The following is a 15,084-nucleotide window of genomic DNA, read 5'->3' as shown; positions in this document are numbered from 1 at the left end:
AGATGCAGGAAGCCATCAGAGAAAGCCCGTCTGAAGAAGTGGTTCTTAAGCAGAGATCTGAAGAACAAAAAGGGGAGATTATTTTGGGCATGTGCAAAGCCCCTGAATTGGGGATGCTCTGGCTTGGGTGGAATACCAAGAGGAGAAGGAGAATGGCGTGAAATGAGTAAGGAGCTATATTTTACAAGCTCTCGTAAATCATATTAAGATTTTGGAATTTTGTTCAAAGTACATAAAAATGACTCTACTATAAATTAATATACTATGGTTTCAAATTTTTAAAAAGAACCAATTGCTTTGTTAAGAAAAGATTGGGAGAGGACGAGAGAAAAGATGAGGAGAGCACTTGGATGGCTACTTTAAAAGTCCAGGTGAAAGACACTGATGCCTGTATCAGGAAGGGGTGCTACACTTGGAGCTATTTTGGTTAGTATTTATAGTTCTTGCTGTCCCCATTAAAGTGGGAGAGGAAGAATCCTAGGTTACATCAATCCTACTCACCATGCTTACTGAATAATTCTAAGTAGCACAAAGATTAAATATCTGTTACATAAATTTTATAGTTATTCACTTTGTATGTGGGTGTGTGTTGTAACTAAATTGCCCATAAGGCTTCCAGTCAAGATGGAGGTGTAGGTAAACAAGGCTCACCTCCTCTCACAACTACCTCGAAATTACACCTAAACTACAGAACACCATCATTCAGAACCATCAGAAATCTAGTTGAATGGAAGTCCTACAACTATGGAATTAAAGGAGAAATTATACTGAGACTGGTAGAAGGGGTAGAGATGTGGAATAGGCTGGTCCCACACCTATGTATGGTGGATAAAAATTGGAAGGGCTTAGGAGTGAAGGGTCCCAGGCCCACAGTAGCTCCCCACCCAGGGTCCCAGTGCCAGGAGGAGAAGTGGTCATAATTCATAGCTATAAAAACCAGTGGGGATTAAGGCCGCGGAAGACAGAAACTGCTGGACTCCCTGGCAGTTCCTCTTAAAAGGCCCACACACAGACTTGGTGGACTCTCTCCCTCTGAGTTTTAACACTGGGGCAAAAAATTGAAAGGCATCAGAGACATGTGGGGAGGAACTGAATGTCCCTGTATAGGGCAAGAGCTGGGGAGCAGCTTTTTTCCAGACAGAAGTGCTGACAGAGTCCATTGTTTCTTTTCAGAGTCTTCTCCCAACAGAGCTGGCAGGCAGGCACCATATCTGAGACTCCACTGTCTGGTCCACCCTGGTGATCCCCTGACACACTGCTCCACCCAACTTTTAGGCCCACCCAAGCTGTTTCCAGTGGCTTTTCCATATGAATGTCTTGTCTTTGCCCATGCTTCAGATTTTCCTAAATTCTTTCAAACAAGCATCTGGCTTGTAGCATCTGGTTACAGCAAGCCCTGTACCTCTCACTAAGTTGTCCCAAGCCCACCGCTAGCAGCAGCTGATCTTGGTTCACAGCTTGGCCTCTCTTGGGCACTGCCAAGCCCAGCAGAAGTAGTAGCCATCTGCAGATCACTTTGTAGCTAATGCTGTGTGACCCCAGACAGAACACAGGTGGTGGCTGACCTTGGACACACCAATAGCAATCAAGGCTTAACTATAAGAGGAGGGTGTACACAAGCCATGCAGTGGGCACCCCTTGAGTACTCAGGTTGGGTGATAAGGGAGGCTGTGCCACTGGACACTACAGGACACTTAACTACATTGGGCCACTCTACTGAGCCTGGGAGATATAGTAGCTCTACCTAATACATAAAAACAAACAAAAGGAGACTGCTAAAATGAGGAGACAAAGAAACATGGCCGAGATGAAAATAACAGACCAAAACTCCAGATAAATACCTAAACAAATTGGAGACAAGCAAGCTACTAGAGGCAGAGTTCAAACCACTGTTTATGAGGATGCTTAAGGAATTTAGTGAGGACCTCAATGGCATAAAAAAGATTCAGTCAGAAATGAAGGACACACTAATTGAACTAAAGAACAATCTATAGGGAATCAACAGTAGAGTGGGTGAAGCTGAGATCCAAATCAGTGATTTGGAACACAAGGAAGCAAAAAAATAGCTCATTAGAAGAGCAAGAAGAAAAAAACATCCTGAAAATAAGGATAGCGCAAGAAGCCTCTGGGATGACTTCAAGTGTACCAACATTCGAATTATAAGGGTGACAGAGGAGAAGAGAAAGAGGAAGAAATTGAAAACCTATTGGAAAAAACAATGAAAGCAAATTTCCCTAACTTGGTGAAGGAAATAGACATACAAGTCCAGGAAGCACAGAGAGTCCCAAACAAGATGGACCCAAAGAAGCCCACTCCAAGACACATCATAATTACAATGGCAAAGGTTAAATACAGAGACAGAATCTTAAAAGCAGCAAGAGAAAAGCAGTTACTTAGGTACACGGTACCTCCCTTGTAGGTACAAGGGAGCCCTCATAAGACTGTCAGCTGATTTCCCAAAAGAAACTTTGCAGGCTAGAAGAGATTGCCCAGAATATTCAAAATAATGAAAAGAAATGACCTACAACCAAAATTGCTCTACCCAGCAAAGCTTATTTGAAATTGAAGGGCAGATAAATATCTTCCCAGACAAGGAAAAAACTAAAGAGGTTCATCATCACCAAAATAGTATTGCATGAAATGTTAAAGGGTTTTCTTTAAGAAGAAGAAGATCAAAATATGAAAAACAAAATGGCAATAAATATGTATCTATCAATAACTGGATCTAAAAAACAAAATAAACACGAGCAGAACAGAAGCAGAATTATAGATACAGAGAACATTTTGACGATTGCCAAATGGGAGGAGGGTTAGGGGGGTGGGTGAAAAAGGTGAAGGGATTATGATGTACAAATTGGTAGTTAGAGAAAAGTCATGAGGATGTGAGATACACCATAGGAAATAGAGTAGCCAAAGAATATAAATATGCAGAACCCTTGGACATGGACGATGGTGAGGGGATTGTTGAGGGAGTGGTGGGGGGCTGAGTGGAGGGGGATAAAGGGTGGAAATTTGGGACAACTGTAATAGTATGTAGAATAAAATATAATTTTAAAAGTTGAAAAATTGCCCATAAATATGTTGATAATTATGTTGGATAATGAGAGGAAAAAAGTCACTCTAATAGCTCCATCTTGTGGAGTTTTTAAAACTTCATCTTGTAGTGAAGTTTTTTGTTTCTTGTTTTCTGTTTTTTTTCAATTGGGTACAGTAACAAAAACACCTAGAAACATAGAAAGTTCTCCAGGAGGTTTACCAGTTATCGGCCACCCCGAATCCTTCTTGGAAGGGGTGAGATACGAATACATTCAACAGAATTAAAGTTATACTGAATATCCTGGAAATAACTGGTTGGATTGAATAAATAAAGAAACTTAATCCTCTTTGGTTGATTTTAACACAGAGTCATTGACTGAAAATGCTTCATTCGTTCATTCATTCACTCAATATAGAGTCACACAAGTTGCAAAAATTCTGGGCCTCACATAATCAGGGGCTTGAAAACACCTTTTATTTAGCTATTACCTACCTGCCATCTCCTATATCTGGCTGTGTCTTCTCTGCCCCCTTTCCTGGCTATTGCTAGTCAAGTATCTCACTTGACTACTGACACTGGAGTTCCACAGGGCTCAGTTTAGGCCAAGTTCTCTTCTTGCTTCATACTCTCCTTTTACAATTTTATTCCAGATCATCATGCTACGTACCATCACTGACTCCCACATGTATTTCTTTGGTCCAGAACGTCTCCTCTGAGTCCAGATCCTTAATTCCAATCCATATTCTACCCCTCCACATGAATGGCCATGTCCAAGACAGAACTTGTGACTTTCTCCCCTCAAAATCTGTTGTTTTCATGTTCAACGGAGGCACAACCTTCCACCCGGTTTTCAAACCAGAAATATAAAAGTCATTCCTGAGTCTTCTTTCTCCTTCATCTCCCTCCCCCCGCAACCAATCTCTTGCCCTTGTCTATTTTACCCCCCAAGTGGAATTTCCTGAGTGGACCACTTTGATCTATGTTTACTGCTTCCATTATATTCTGTCCTGTCTTTTCTAGACCATTGCTACAGCTTTCTAACTAGTCTTTGCATCAACTCTGGGCTGTCTCTACCCCATTCTCCACACTAAGCCTTTTTTTTTTTATGCAAATCTTACCAGACCACTTAGAAACCCCTGAGATTGCCTTGCCTCATCTACGCTGCCTTGTGGTGGTCCTCATTTGCCCCTCCAGATGCTCTCAGCCATTCTCCACCTCGCTCTCTTCACTACAGCCCTACTGGCTTCTTTGTTTCAGGCTCATTCAGCACAGGGATCTGCACCTTCCATCCCTTTCCCCGTCCTAGTAATCTTTACGCAACCTGCCAACCTTGGCTTAATGGTCTCTTCCTGAGATGCCATTTCCTAAACTTTCAGGTTTTATTAAAAGATATCACTCATCAGAAAGCCCTTCCCTCCACTTGTCTGTTTTCAACTTCATATTCATTGAAGTGTTTTGTTTTTTATTGTCATCCCCTCAGAAGAAACTAAGCTCCGTGAGAGAAGCGGGGCCGTGGCTGGTTTTGCTCACTGTTTCTTCAGCCTCCAGCCTGACACATAGGAGAGGTTTAAGAAGCTCCCCAAATGAATAAATGAAAGAATGATTGTGTCTCTAGGGCCGTACAATAGTCATCAGTGTTCATAGTTTTTGTTACTCACTTATAGTAAAACCAGGTCCAGGTGTGACTAAAGGTTGCGCGTAACCTGGATGGCACAAACCAGACCCAACCAGTGTGCGGTGAGGGGGCCTCAGGCCTGCCTGCCCCGTGCGTGGCCCGGTCCCCCCTAGCTTCTAACACCGGTGAGTATACACCTGCAGAAATGTTACACGCATCTTCTTGCAGAACAAAGAATTATTTTGAGGAACATTCTAGTCCAAATTGAGACTTGAGAGGAAAAAAAAAAACATATTTGCCATCTCTTTCAGGGGTTAGTCCCACTACAGACATAGCCAGTTTAGGCAACTATTCAGAAAAAGTACTACCTTAGATTTCAAACAAATGGTTCTCTCTTGCTCTGTGTTTGAGAAGCTGGAAGGACAATTAAAATCATTCTTCTCAAAACACAGGAAGTTCAAAGGTGAACTGATAGTTCCAGGACATTTCTAGCTACCTTTAAATAACATGTTTTCACCTTAAAAAAATCAAGTACAACTGGGTGCCCTGTTTATAAGATAAAATAAAAACTTATTTTCACTGAACATTGATGTGCAAAGTTTTTAACACCTATATATATCAAAACTTTATACCTTTATGCATAAAACATGGATTCTTAATCTTTCCTCTATTATTTTACTTATTTATAGCTTTGTTCCACCAATAATTTAAGATGGATTACAACACCTATAAAATATGGCAAAATAATACGTTATAAATAAATTAAAAACTCAAAGGAAAAATAGAGTAGGGACAAAAAGTAAATTCAGAAGTGAGGCCAATTAAAAAGATCTTTTTAAAGAATGAATACAGCGGCAGTGGGCAGCGCCGCCGGCTGGCTGCCTTCACAACAGTCATCCCGCCCTCTCCTTCCCCAGGAACCAGGCACCCAGTGCTCAGTACCAGAGGATGAACCGTGACTGATCTGAGAGAGACATGGACCTGTAGCTGGGCCATTCTTGTTAGAAGGGAAATGTCCTTGTGTGAGACACTTGCAGTGAGATCTCTTATTTGTGGCTGGGATCTTTCTCACGAATGTGCTTGCTAGGGTTTCTCACTTGGCAGTAAGCTATCCAGCAGGCCACTCCAAAGGGGATATTTACTTAGGAATAACTCAGGGTCCCCAAAACAAAAACAGGGCTGCACACCACGGAAAGCACAATATTGCTAAACTGAGACCAAATGAGACAAGGGTCCGTAGGGATTCACTCATTTGTCCGATGTATTTAAAATCCCAAGTGAAAATACCCATGGTACAGATGCTGTATTCAGCAATCTGAGCCAAAATGGCTTTCTCTTTTGACGTAATTTATTATTCACCTTGAGGTTTCATTTTTTGCATGCTCCTTAAGTTAAAACATGTTTTTGGAGCCAAATGAAAATGCATTAACAAATTAACTTGGAAAGTACATGCAGAAAAGTTGTTCTTTACAAACTAACCTTTGGCTTGTGAATACAAAGCCCTGAAGTGTGTGAGTTGGTGGATCAATAGGGTGGGTGGGAACAAGGTCTGGGTGGTTCCTGTGCAATCCTTCAGGAAGAATATATGTCTTACTCTGTGTAGTTCTTCAAAAAAAAAAAAAATAGGCATTCAACAGGACAGGGAAAGGTCATATTCTAAAAAGAACGATTTCTCCTACAACACAAAAAGCAACTGTGGAGGGTTTAAGAGACAAAAAATGACATAAGAAGAGATTTTATTTTTATATATTATTTAGTTCTATCTAGGAGTCAGACTTCTTTCTCAGTTTGTCTGTCTGTGTATTTTTATCCAGTGTATAAAGAGAAGAAACAAACAGCTCCGATGGAAAGAATGTCTCCTGCTGTGTGTTTGCCATGACGACCCGAACCCACGAGGCAGCTGCCACAGAGGCCAACCCACCGGGAACAGCGCCGCACCCAGCCCATGAAGCCCATTTACTATTTTAATGACAGAACTTGCTAATGTGGGCACATGAAATGTGACCTTCGAAAGGAATGCTGTCCACACCAGGAAGTCTTTGAGAAGGCTTGAGTTCTTGCCATAGCTAAAAATCTGATGATGCATTGCCAGTGACTTCATCTGAAAAGAAAGCTAGCTGCCTGCATCTGTAGTCCTCAGGGAGAACTACATCAAAAAAGGACTAATTGAGAAATAACATACAAGAAAGAGGCTTCATTTTCTCATCTGAATGCATGAAACAGCTGGTCTATGTGGGTATAGAGCAGGAGTGTCAAACTCATTTTCACTGGGGGCCACATCAGCCTCGCAGTTACCTTCAAAGGGCTGAATGTAATTTTAGGACTGTGTAACTACAGTCCTAATGTAGCTATACAAAATGTAACTACTCCTTAACTAGGGGCAAAGAGCTCAGCGCTGCCACCAGGTAGAAAGGGAGTGCTAGATAAAACAAGGTGGAGAGCCGGATCTGGCCTGAAAACCTTGTGTTTGCCACCTGTGGTGTAGGGGGTACAGCTTGCAGACCCTGCTGTAAGGAACACTGTTCCTCCTCCTACTCTGAAAGCAACTGCAGAGGACCTAACACTGACGCCTCCCAAAGAATGCTAATGAGCGTTTTCTGTGGGTAATGTAGATGTGAAATGATGTCCCCTTAAATTAATCTTTGTATCCAGCAGTTCTGACACTTCACTGCACATTGCGGCTTTCTCTTTAGAAGAAGGGAACAGCTCCTTTCCAGCTGATGGTGGCCTCTTTCCACTTGGTTCTGACTGCCATCTCCACTGGAGAAAACCGTCTTCCTGGTCCATGTTCATTCTCACCTTGGTCCCTTTCCCAGGGATGGGAGTGAGTATCTGAGGGAGGAACAGTTGGCATTTAGACCTCAGCTCATGTGCACCCTTCCAGAGGAAGCCAGGAAGGAAGGCAAACGGGATGGGTGGGCAGGAGCTGGACTCAGCAAGTGTGTTCCTAGAACTGGTTAGGCAGGGGGGATGGTACATAGAAACACTGGGTTGCTGTGTATTTTGGAACATGAGTTTTGGTAAGTCAGGCAATGCACGTGGCCACACCATGGTCTAACACACACAGCCAGGTATGTAGGTCACTGGATGTTGTTAGGAAAAGGGGAGAGCTGTCACCTCTCAATGTTTTTATGGGTATACTTGCATTATGAGGTGAAGAGCAAGGTATTCTAGTAAGGTAATTACGACCTGGGTTCAAGGCGCAGATCTGTTTCACACAACATTTGAGAAGGTGTTAAACATTTCTCAGCATCATTTCTTCAATTAGTAACTATTGGCGATCTCAGTTTCCTCTATGTAAAAATATATATATCATAGGGTCCGCCTCATATACCTATTGGGAGAATTTAATGAGATAATGTATACAAAGCTTTCAACACAGTGTCCAAGACAGAATGCTTGTGATGCATGTGAGCTAATAAAAAAAAAAATGATGCTTTTCTCTACCCTGACCAGTGTGGCTCAGATGGTAGGAGCATTGTTCTGTAAACCAAAAGGCTGCAGGTTCAATACTTGGTTAAGGCACATGCCTAGGTTGTGGGCAAGCTCCCTGGTTGGAATGTATGAAAGGCAACCAATTGATGTTTTTCTCTCACTCTCTCACTCCCTCTCTTTAAAATCAATAAGCATGTCCTCAGGTGGGGATAAAAAGAAAATCATGCTTTTCTCAAAGAAGATAGTAAAGTAGAAATGATAATATGTTTTAACGAACACATTGCCAATGTCCCACTAAATTAAAAGGGCTAATATATATTTCTCATAATTAAAAAAAGAATTAGGATCTTTACAGATAAATCAGTCACTAAGATACTTTTTCGATTTGGTCATGATAATGAACAAGCCGATGATATCAACACGAGGACCCAGAGATCAGACCAGCCAGCCTCCATGTGAGGCTGAGCTACCGGGCACAGACTGTTCCTCTCATCACTGCTTCTCCCTCATCCGAAGGGTCAGTGTTAAGACATGTTAGGGTTAGGATCTCTTCCTCACGAGTTTAAATTTGTGGTTGGAATGGAATGAAATGAGCTGTGTGGTTGTCTGCCTGTCCTGCTGGACTAGAACCTCCTAATATTTGTGGGACCACGCCTGGGTTTAGTCGGCTTTCCTAGAGTTCAGCAGAGTGCCTGGCACTTGGTAGGCCCCTCTAAAGGCTTTTTGAACTAATCTGAACAGAAATGCACCATCAGTTCGCTTATTTATGTCACAGGAGGATCCTCTGATGTTCGGTTGTGGGATAGAATTGGCCAGCTGGAACCCTTCCCAATTCATTTGTGGTTTTTTTTCTGGTTCTTTCCTCAGGTTTTAAATACCACATGCTCAAAGATAAAAAACCCTGGAGAAGGGTTTTTTTGAAATTTGACCGCACCTTTTGTTTTTTCTTTAACCTGTATGTTATTTGTTCCTTGAGCTACTTCTAACCCCTGCTCTTATTTACAGCAGGCTTAGAAGCCCCAGGTTATAGCGCTAGGCTTGGGGCCCACAGGGCTCACAGGTGGGTTTCATTTCAGAAATCAAACCTGAGCATTTCCCCGCAGACCTAGCACGCATATCCACACAGCTGTTAAATGTCTCTTTGAGCACATTAAAGCGCACAGCACGCAGAGGTGGAAAGGCTCACCTACGGTAAGACGGGCAGGCTTTTTCTGTGAGGGCTGCCCACTGTAAAAGTGCAGATCAAAGAGCCGCTCCATTTTCCAGTCTGATAAGAGCTGCCTATTTGTGCTGAAAAGGACACCGCAATTTCCCCTGATGTCGCACAGCCAAATCGGTAATTTGGGAGTCTTCAGCATGCTGCCCACCTGGAAGGGGAGAAGGACACGCAGGTGAATAGAGAGAGATTCTGCCGACTTTATGGCTGATGCCGATACATTGTCATGATCAAAAGCAGCTCTGAGACAGCTCGGTGCAGCTCTGCCCGGCCCTGTGTGTGGAGGGAGGCTGGAAATGAAACTTCGTGAATGAATTTACATTTATGAATGGTGTGTTCTCGTGGTGATGCTGTGGTTTTTCTCGTAATGGATTTTATTTAAAAATTGTTTTTGAGGATAGCCTCGTGGAGGAGGTAGAAACAGCTCAGTTTGGATGTGAAGTGAGATAGAGGACACATAGATAAATTGAAATATAAATGGAGGGATGGAATAAGAGAACTCTGAGTTTCTTTGTTATTGACTAGCAATAAAAGGCTCCTGTTCCCAAGACAGGACAGGATACATTCAGCAGGTGACCAGACTTCTAGCAGCTAACCATTCAGAATACGGGGGAAAGATCATTTAGGTTATAGAAATATAGGGTATTTTGAATATAGAAAAAAGCTTCCGGGAAATGAGGTGAAAACACACACAAACATGCTCACACATATAAACACATATCTGTATGATAATACACAGATCAATAGCGAAAATGTATTGAGAGCCGAATGTGCTTGTTTTCTATTACAAGTAGTAAGTTTATGGCTCTAACCAGATTGTTGCCTGTTCTTACCAGGCGACGGTCAACTCGGCCTTGAATTCTCGTAGCTGGTGGAGCAGATTCACAAAGGCGCCCCTCCGCGCGCACGTTGCTGAAGCCCCGAGGGTGTCCCGATGCGATGGCGTATTTCTATGAACGATCGCTACCATTTTGTTTAAACTTGCGGAAGCACATATTTTTTGAAAGATTGCTATTAAAACTCATTAACATTAAAACTTTTTTTCCTACTTAGGTAACATGAGCTTCATGAAAAACCCATCATGTCCCCGTGATGCCAGGGAGCACGACTGGACCCTCCGCCCTGGTGAGGAGGCTTCCCGTAAAGGTAGGATCCGATTCTGTCTCTTTTACTCCTCAGTCCTCAGAGATGTGCTGCGTGTTCAGGAACAAACTCTGTTTATGGAAAATCCAGCTTTGAATAATTGTCAAGTGCTTTGTAAACCTGAGCATTAAAGAATAATAACCTGATATTTGATTTCTCAAGAATGCTATCCAACCCTCTTTGTTTTTTTTTTTTAAATCCTTCTGTTATGGATGAGTGGGTGAATCAGAGATGCTTTCGCCTTTAAGTGTTTCACTTTTCACTAACACAGAAAAATTATGTTATTCTATTTGAAAGGAGAGACCCCAGTTTTAGTTGATAGTTTTAAAGGGGGAGCAAGCCTCCCACCCTAATCTGGACTTGCTCCCAGCGGGTGCAGGATTTGCACACCTACTCACACTCCAGGTGACCCCTATGGGCTGCACATGACATGAGCATCTCGCATATCAAAGGTGATGCAGGTCGCCCACTGGCTGCACTGGAAATAAAACACTGAGGATGTGTCATTGAAGCGGCCGTATGTGTTTACCTCCCAGAATCCACCTCCACATTCCAAATAAGATTGCAGCTATTCATTAGTTATAACATTAGCACTTTCCTTCTTAGGCCTTCTTGCCATGGCACCTTCTGTACTGTGGTTACATGTTATCAAACTGATCCACAGGACTTGGACTTAATGGGTTGGTAAACTTGGATAAATTAATTAGGAAATCGATGGCTGTTCGTACTGTTCATAACAAGATGTCACTCCTTTTGAACCTTAGATAGATATTCTTGCTGCCTTTAAGCCCGTGAGTGTTCCTGTAAAGTATGTCTGGTTGATGTAATAGAATATAGACCCATACTATACTGTTTCACAGAATCTTTGTAATGTAGGCAAACTTGAACCGGCGCTCAGATAACATACTCTGCAAGGTGCTGACACCATGCTAGTGTTACTTTATGTAACAAAGCAACAGTTTTCTTTCCTGGATGCAGAGCTACTTAGGATTTTATTAGAAAAGGAGGAAAATAAAGGATAGTTGGCCCTGGAACAGCATGGGGTGGGAGGTTAGGCGCTGATCCCCTAGGCAGTTGAAAATCCTTTGACTTCCACAGAACTTAAATTGTCCCTTGATATCAGCAGGGGATGGGTCCCAGGACCCCCATGGGTACCAGAATTTGCTGATGTTAAGTCTCCTGAACAAAATGGTGTAGAGCAATGCAGACAATAAACCTCCCACATCCAGAATCCCAACTGCAGATCAAAAATAGTGCATATATTTATTGAAAATTATCCATGCAGACGTGAACTGTGGAGTTCAGACACATGTTGTTCAAAGGCCAACTGTATATTATAAATACAACAAACTCCACCCCCCAGAGTGACCATACAGGGACCACACAGAGTGACCACACTGAGCGGGCAGAGCCTCGCTTGCCTTGGGATATTCTGGTAAAAAAGAAAATGTCACTCGTAACTGTCATGGTACTTTGGGCATTAACTCGAAGAGGCGAGCTTTGCGAGTGCAGCTGAGCACACACCTGGCTTAGAGTGAGTCCTGCAAAAATGCAACAGAGCACGCCCAGTTGAATCCAGCCAAATATTTCACCCCCTTCCTTTCTTGGCAGACCACATAATCTGTTTGGCTGGGATTTTCAGTCAAGAATTTGTATTGTGTTTAGGTAGTTTATCAGCCACCCCTCCCCCCACAAAGCAGAATTCTAAGTATGTTTTATTGGTGAGATTCCACCAATGCAGAATTTGTGCATGCTGCCTCATGTTGCTATGGTAAAAAGGAAATTAAATTGTGATACAGTGGTACTATAAATAAAATACCTTTCTTCTTAAGTTCACTCACTGTGCAATAAGCCCGATAGGTTCAGAGTTCCATGTAGCCACAGAGCCTTTCATAACATGGATCATTTACACCAGTGTCAAACTATAAGGACAGGAAAAGGGATGGGCAAATTCTAACATGAGAGGACGAAATCCAGGTCCGCATAACTCTTTTTCCATGCCACCTAGAATGTGCCTTTGCATAACAAGCTTGATATTGTAAATCCAGAGCCCCAGGCTGGTAATCTGAAATGGAGAAAGGGGTCGGAAACCTTGCACTTTCCTTGCTGATTCCTGGGGATGATCCGTGTGCAGAACTGGTACTCGTCTGGCTCTCAGCTCTGCCACTTGGAGCACCAAGTTGATGTAGCCTCTGTGAGCACGCTTGCAGGTGTGTTGCTGTGCTTGTGGGACGCTTCCTCAGTGACTCAGGGGCAGAGTGCATGGGTGCAGCTCCATTTGGTACTTTTATGGTTGGATCATCCATCTCTTTAGAGGAAAAATGTGAAGAGCAAAGAGAGTACCACAGGGAGGGCACTGTGCTCTGCCAGGGCGGCTGGGGCCATCATCCCAGCCGACCTAAATGGCTTCAGCCCCTTCTGAAAATCAGAGTTGATTTTTCTTCTCAGTGGCAGATGCGAAGATAATGTGAACCTCCTAAGGCTTTCCAGATGGTGTTAGGCTCAAACTGCTTTATGTTCTCACTTAGGTATTGGAACCTCACACTCAAACCTGTACCTTCAAATAGAGAAGTGACAGGAGGCTTCAAAACAGTGCCCCGTCCTGTGGGTAGCTGGCTGTGTTCCGCGGGCACCGTCAGTCTGCTGGGCTCTGGGGAGCTTGCCGTGTCTTCTAATGAGAACTGCATTTTTAAAAGAAACCTCACCCACTGGGTTGTGACATTGGGGCTGAAAGCCGTGTGTTTTTGCTGTCTCTGCAATTTTATCACAGAGAAAGAAGAGATCCACTCCGGGGAGACAGGCATGGCGTTATAGATGGTTGCACCTCAGCAGAATCTGTCAGGCATTCTGTCGGTTTTCTTTTGAACTCAGAAACCTTCCTTATATTAGGTTTGTATTATTAGTGCGTACATTTACTCTTTCAAATTTATAGCACCCATCCTAAGCAGGAGCCCCTAAAAACCGTAAAACACTCCTACGGCCAGCTGGCAGATTCAGTCTGGGGTCAGCCTGCCTCCAAGCAGAAAGGAAGGGGAGTGGTTGTGGGGTCTTCAATCCAGTAATACTTAGAGCACTGTTCTGGAGTCACGTCCAGCTCTTTCCCGAGGGAAATTCTGCTCTGCAGGTATTTCAGTTCTACAATTGAATGCTGCGAAATGTTAGACTCCTGGATACACTGCAGTCAGATGGCCTTCAGGCCAGTGCGCCGCTGAGTGCCGCCGAGCTTGCCCTCCCGGCCCACAGCTGACAGGTGCAGCCTGCCACGCCAGCAGGCGAATGGGGCAAGACACCTCCTAGGGTGTCCAACCTTGTGGTGTCTCTGGGCCACACTGGAAGAAGAAGAGTTGTCTTGGGCCACACATTACATACACAAACACTAACAAAAACTGATGAGCAAAAAAAATGTTTTAAGTAAATTTACGATTTTGTGTTGAGCCACACTCACAGCCTTCCTGGGCCACCTGTGGCTTGCACGCTGTGTGTTGGACACCCCTGCTTCAATAGCGTGCACCCCAAGAACCTGCAGGTCTGTCACCCAGATAGATGCACCAGTGCTTTAACCTGGAAGTCAGCGGATCAGGTTCCAGCCTGTTCAGCACCAGCAGCATCCATTCTAAAACCTAGCCATGATTTTATCACCACCCAAAGGTCACAGCCCAACATCGACGCACCTGGAGTGGACATTACTAATGGCTACATAGTGTGAGTCTACATCTATGTCTAAATATATAGATATGATAGATTATAAGAGCACTCAGAGTGTCATTCCAAGAGTGAGCATTTTGAGTTTACTGCTTTGTCAGAAAAGGAGTAAAGACGATAAAGACGGTTGGTGTGGCACCGTGGGCACGGTGTGGGCTTTGGGCATCTCAGCAGATCTGGGCTCACAGCTGTAGCTCTGACCCTCACTTAGTGTGGCCGTGGGCGAGTCCCTGTACCTTTCTCAGTCTGGGGTTTTCTCATCTGTAAATGAATGACCAGACAACCGGACTTAAACTGATTACCACTTTGGGTGGAAGTGAGGATTAAATGAACTAAGGTGTCATTCTGAGTGGCTTGGGGAGAGTCCGGCAGGCCGCAGGGAGTGCCAGCACAGCAGTGAGTCAGTACGTTTCATATACAAGTAAGTCCGCATGCAGTGCCGTGGATGGGCTCTGAGACTCGAAGCAAAATGATGTCTGATGAAACCAATTTTAGCGCTGACTAGTTGATATAAACAAGAGTTTAATTCCTGTGGCACCTCATCAATGCCGTAACTAAACACACTGAGTGAAATGCCACCTTTGGAGGACCTGCTTTACTTTCTTTAATTACCATTTTCAAGGATGGTGAAAAAATACAAAATTGTTATACATGTAAAATTAGTGTATGTATAGTTATTTTAATCGTAGAAATGAGTTATGTATTACTTTTATATTAAAATAATGAGCTGATCTACAAAGAATTAAAAAGCACCTTCAGATAAAATAATCTTTATACATATACAAGTACATGTCCAACAGATTCATGTCTCAGCAGTTTAAGTCAGAAAACTAACTGCCAGCCTGCATCTGCTCTTTAATACATTTGTTCTGAAACCAAACTTTGACAGCCTGACAGAGACAACTTAATCAGCATCCTCAAGGCTTCCAGCCATTA

The 15,084-nt window shown here is 43.3% G+C and overlaps 1 protein-coding gene across 1 annotated transcript in view; it reads right to left on the bottom strand.

Annotated features, from left to right (window-relative positions):
* Positions 1-7,317: 7,317 nt before the first annotated feature.
* MINDY4B (MINDY family member 4B) overlaps positions 7,318-15,084 on the bottom strand; it is a 32,123-nt gene continuing 24,356 nt past the window's right edge. The window contains exons 11-12 of the mRNA XM_037136125.2: positions 9,274-9,454; positions 7,318-7,484 (exon numbers count right to left, since the gene is read on the bottom strand). Coding sequence (XP_036992020.2) covers positions 7,342-7,484; positions 9,274-9,454 — 324 coding nt within the window. The 3' untranslated portion in view covers positions 7,318-7,341. The remainder of the gene's footprint in view (positions 7,485-9,273; positions 9,455-15,084) is intronic.

The sequence above is a fragment of the Artibeus jamaicensis genome, unplaced genomic scaffold (assembly GCF_021234435.1).
Source record: "Artibeus jamaicensis isolate MK-2021 breed Jamaican fruit bat unplaced genomic scaffold, CSHL_Jam_final contig_466, whole genome shotgun sequence".
Lineage (NCBI taxonomy): Eukaryota > Metazoa > Chordata > Mammalia > Chiroptera > Phyllostomidae > Artibeus > Artibeus jamaicensis.
The sequence above is the reverse complement of the archived record's forward strand: the minus strand, read 5'-3'. Positions and strand labels throughout refer to the sequence as shown.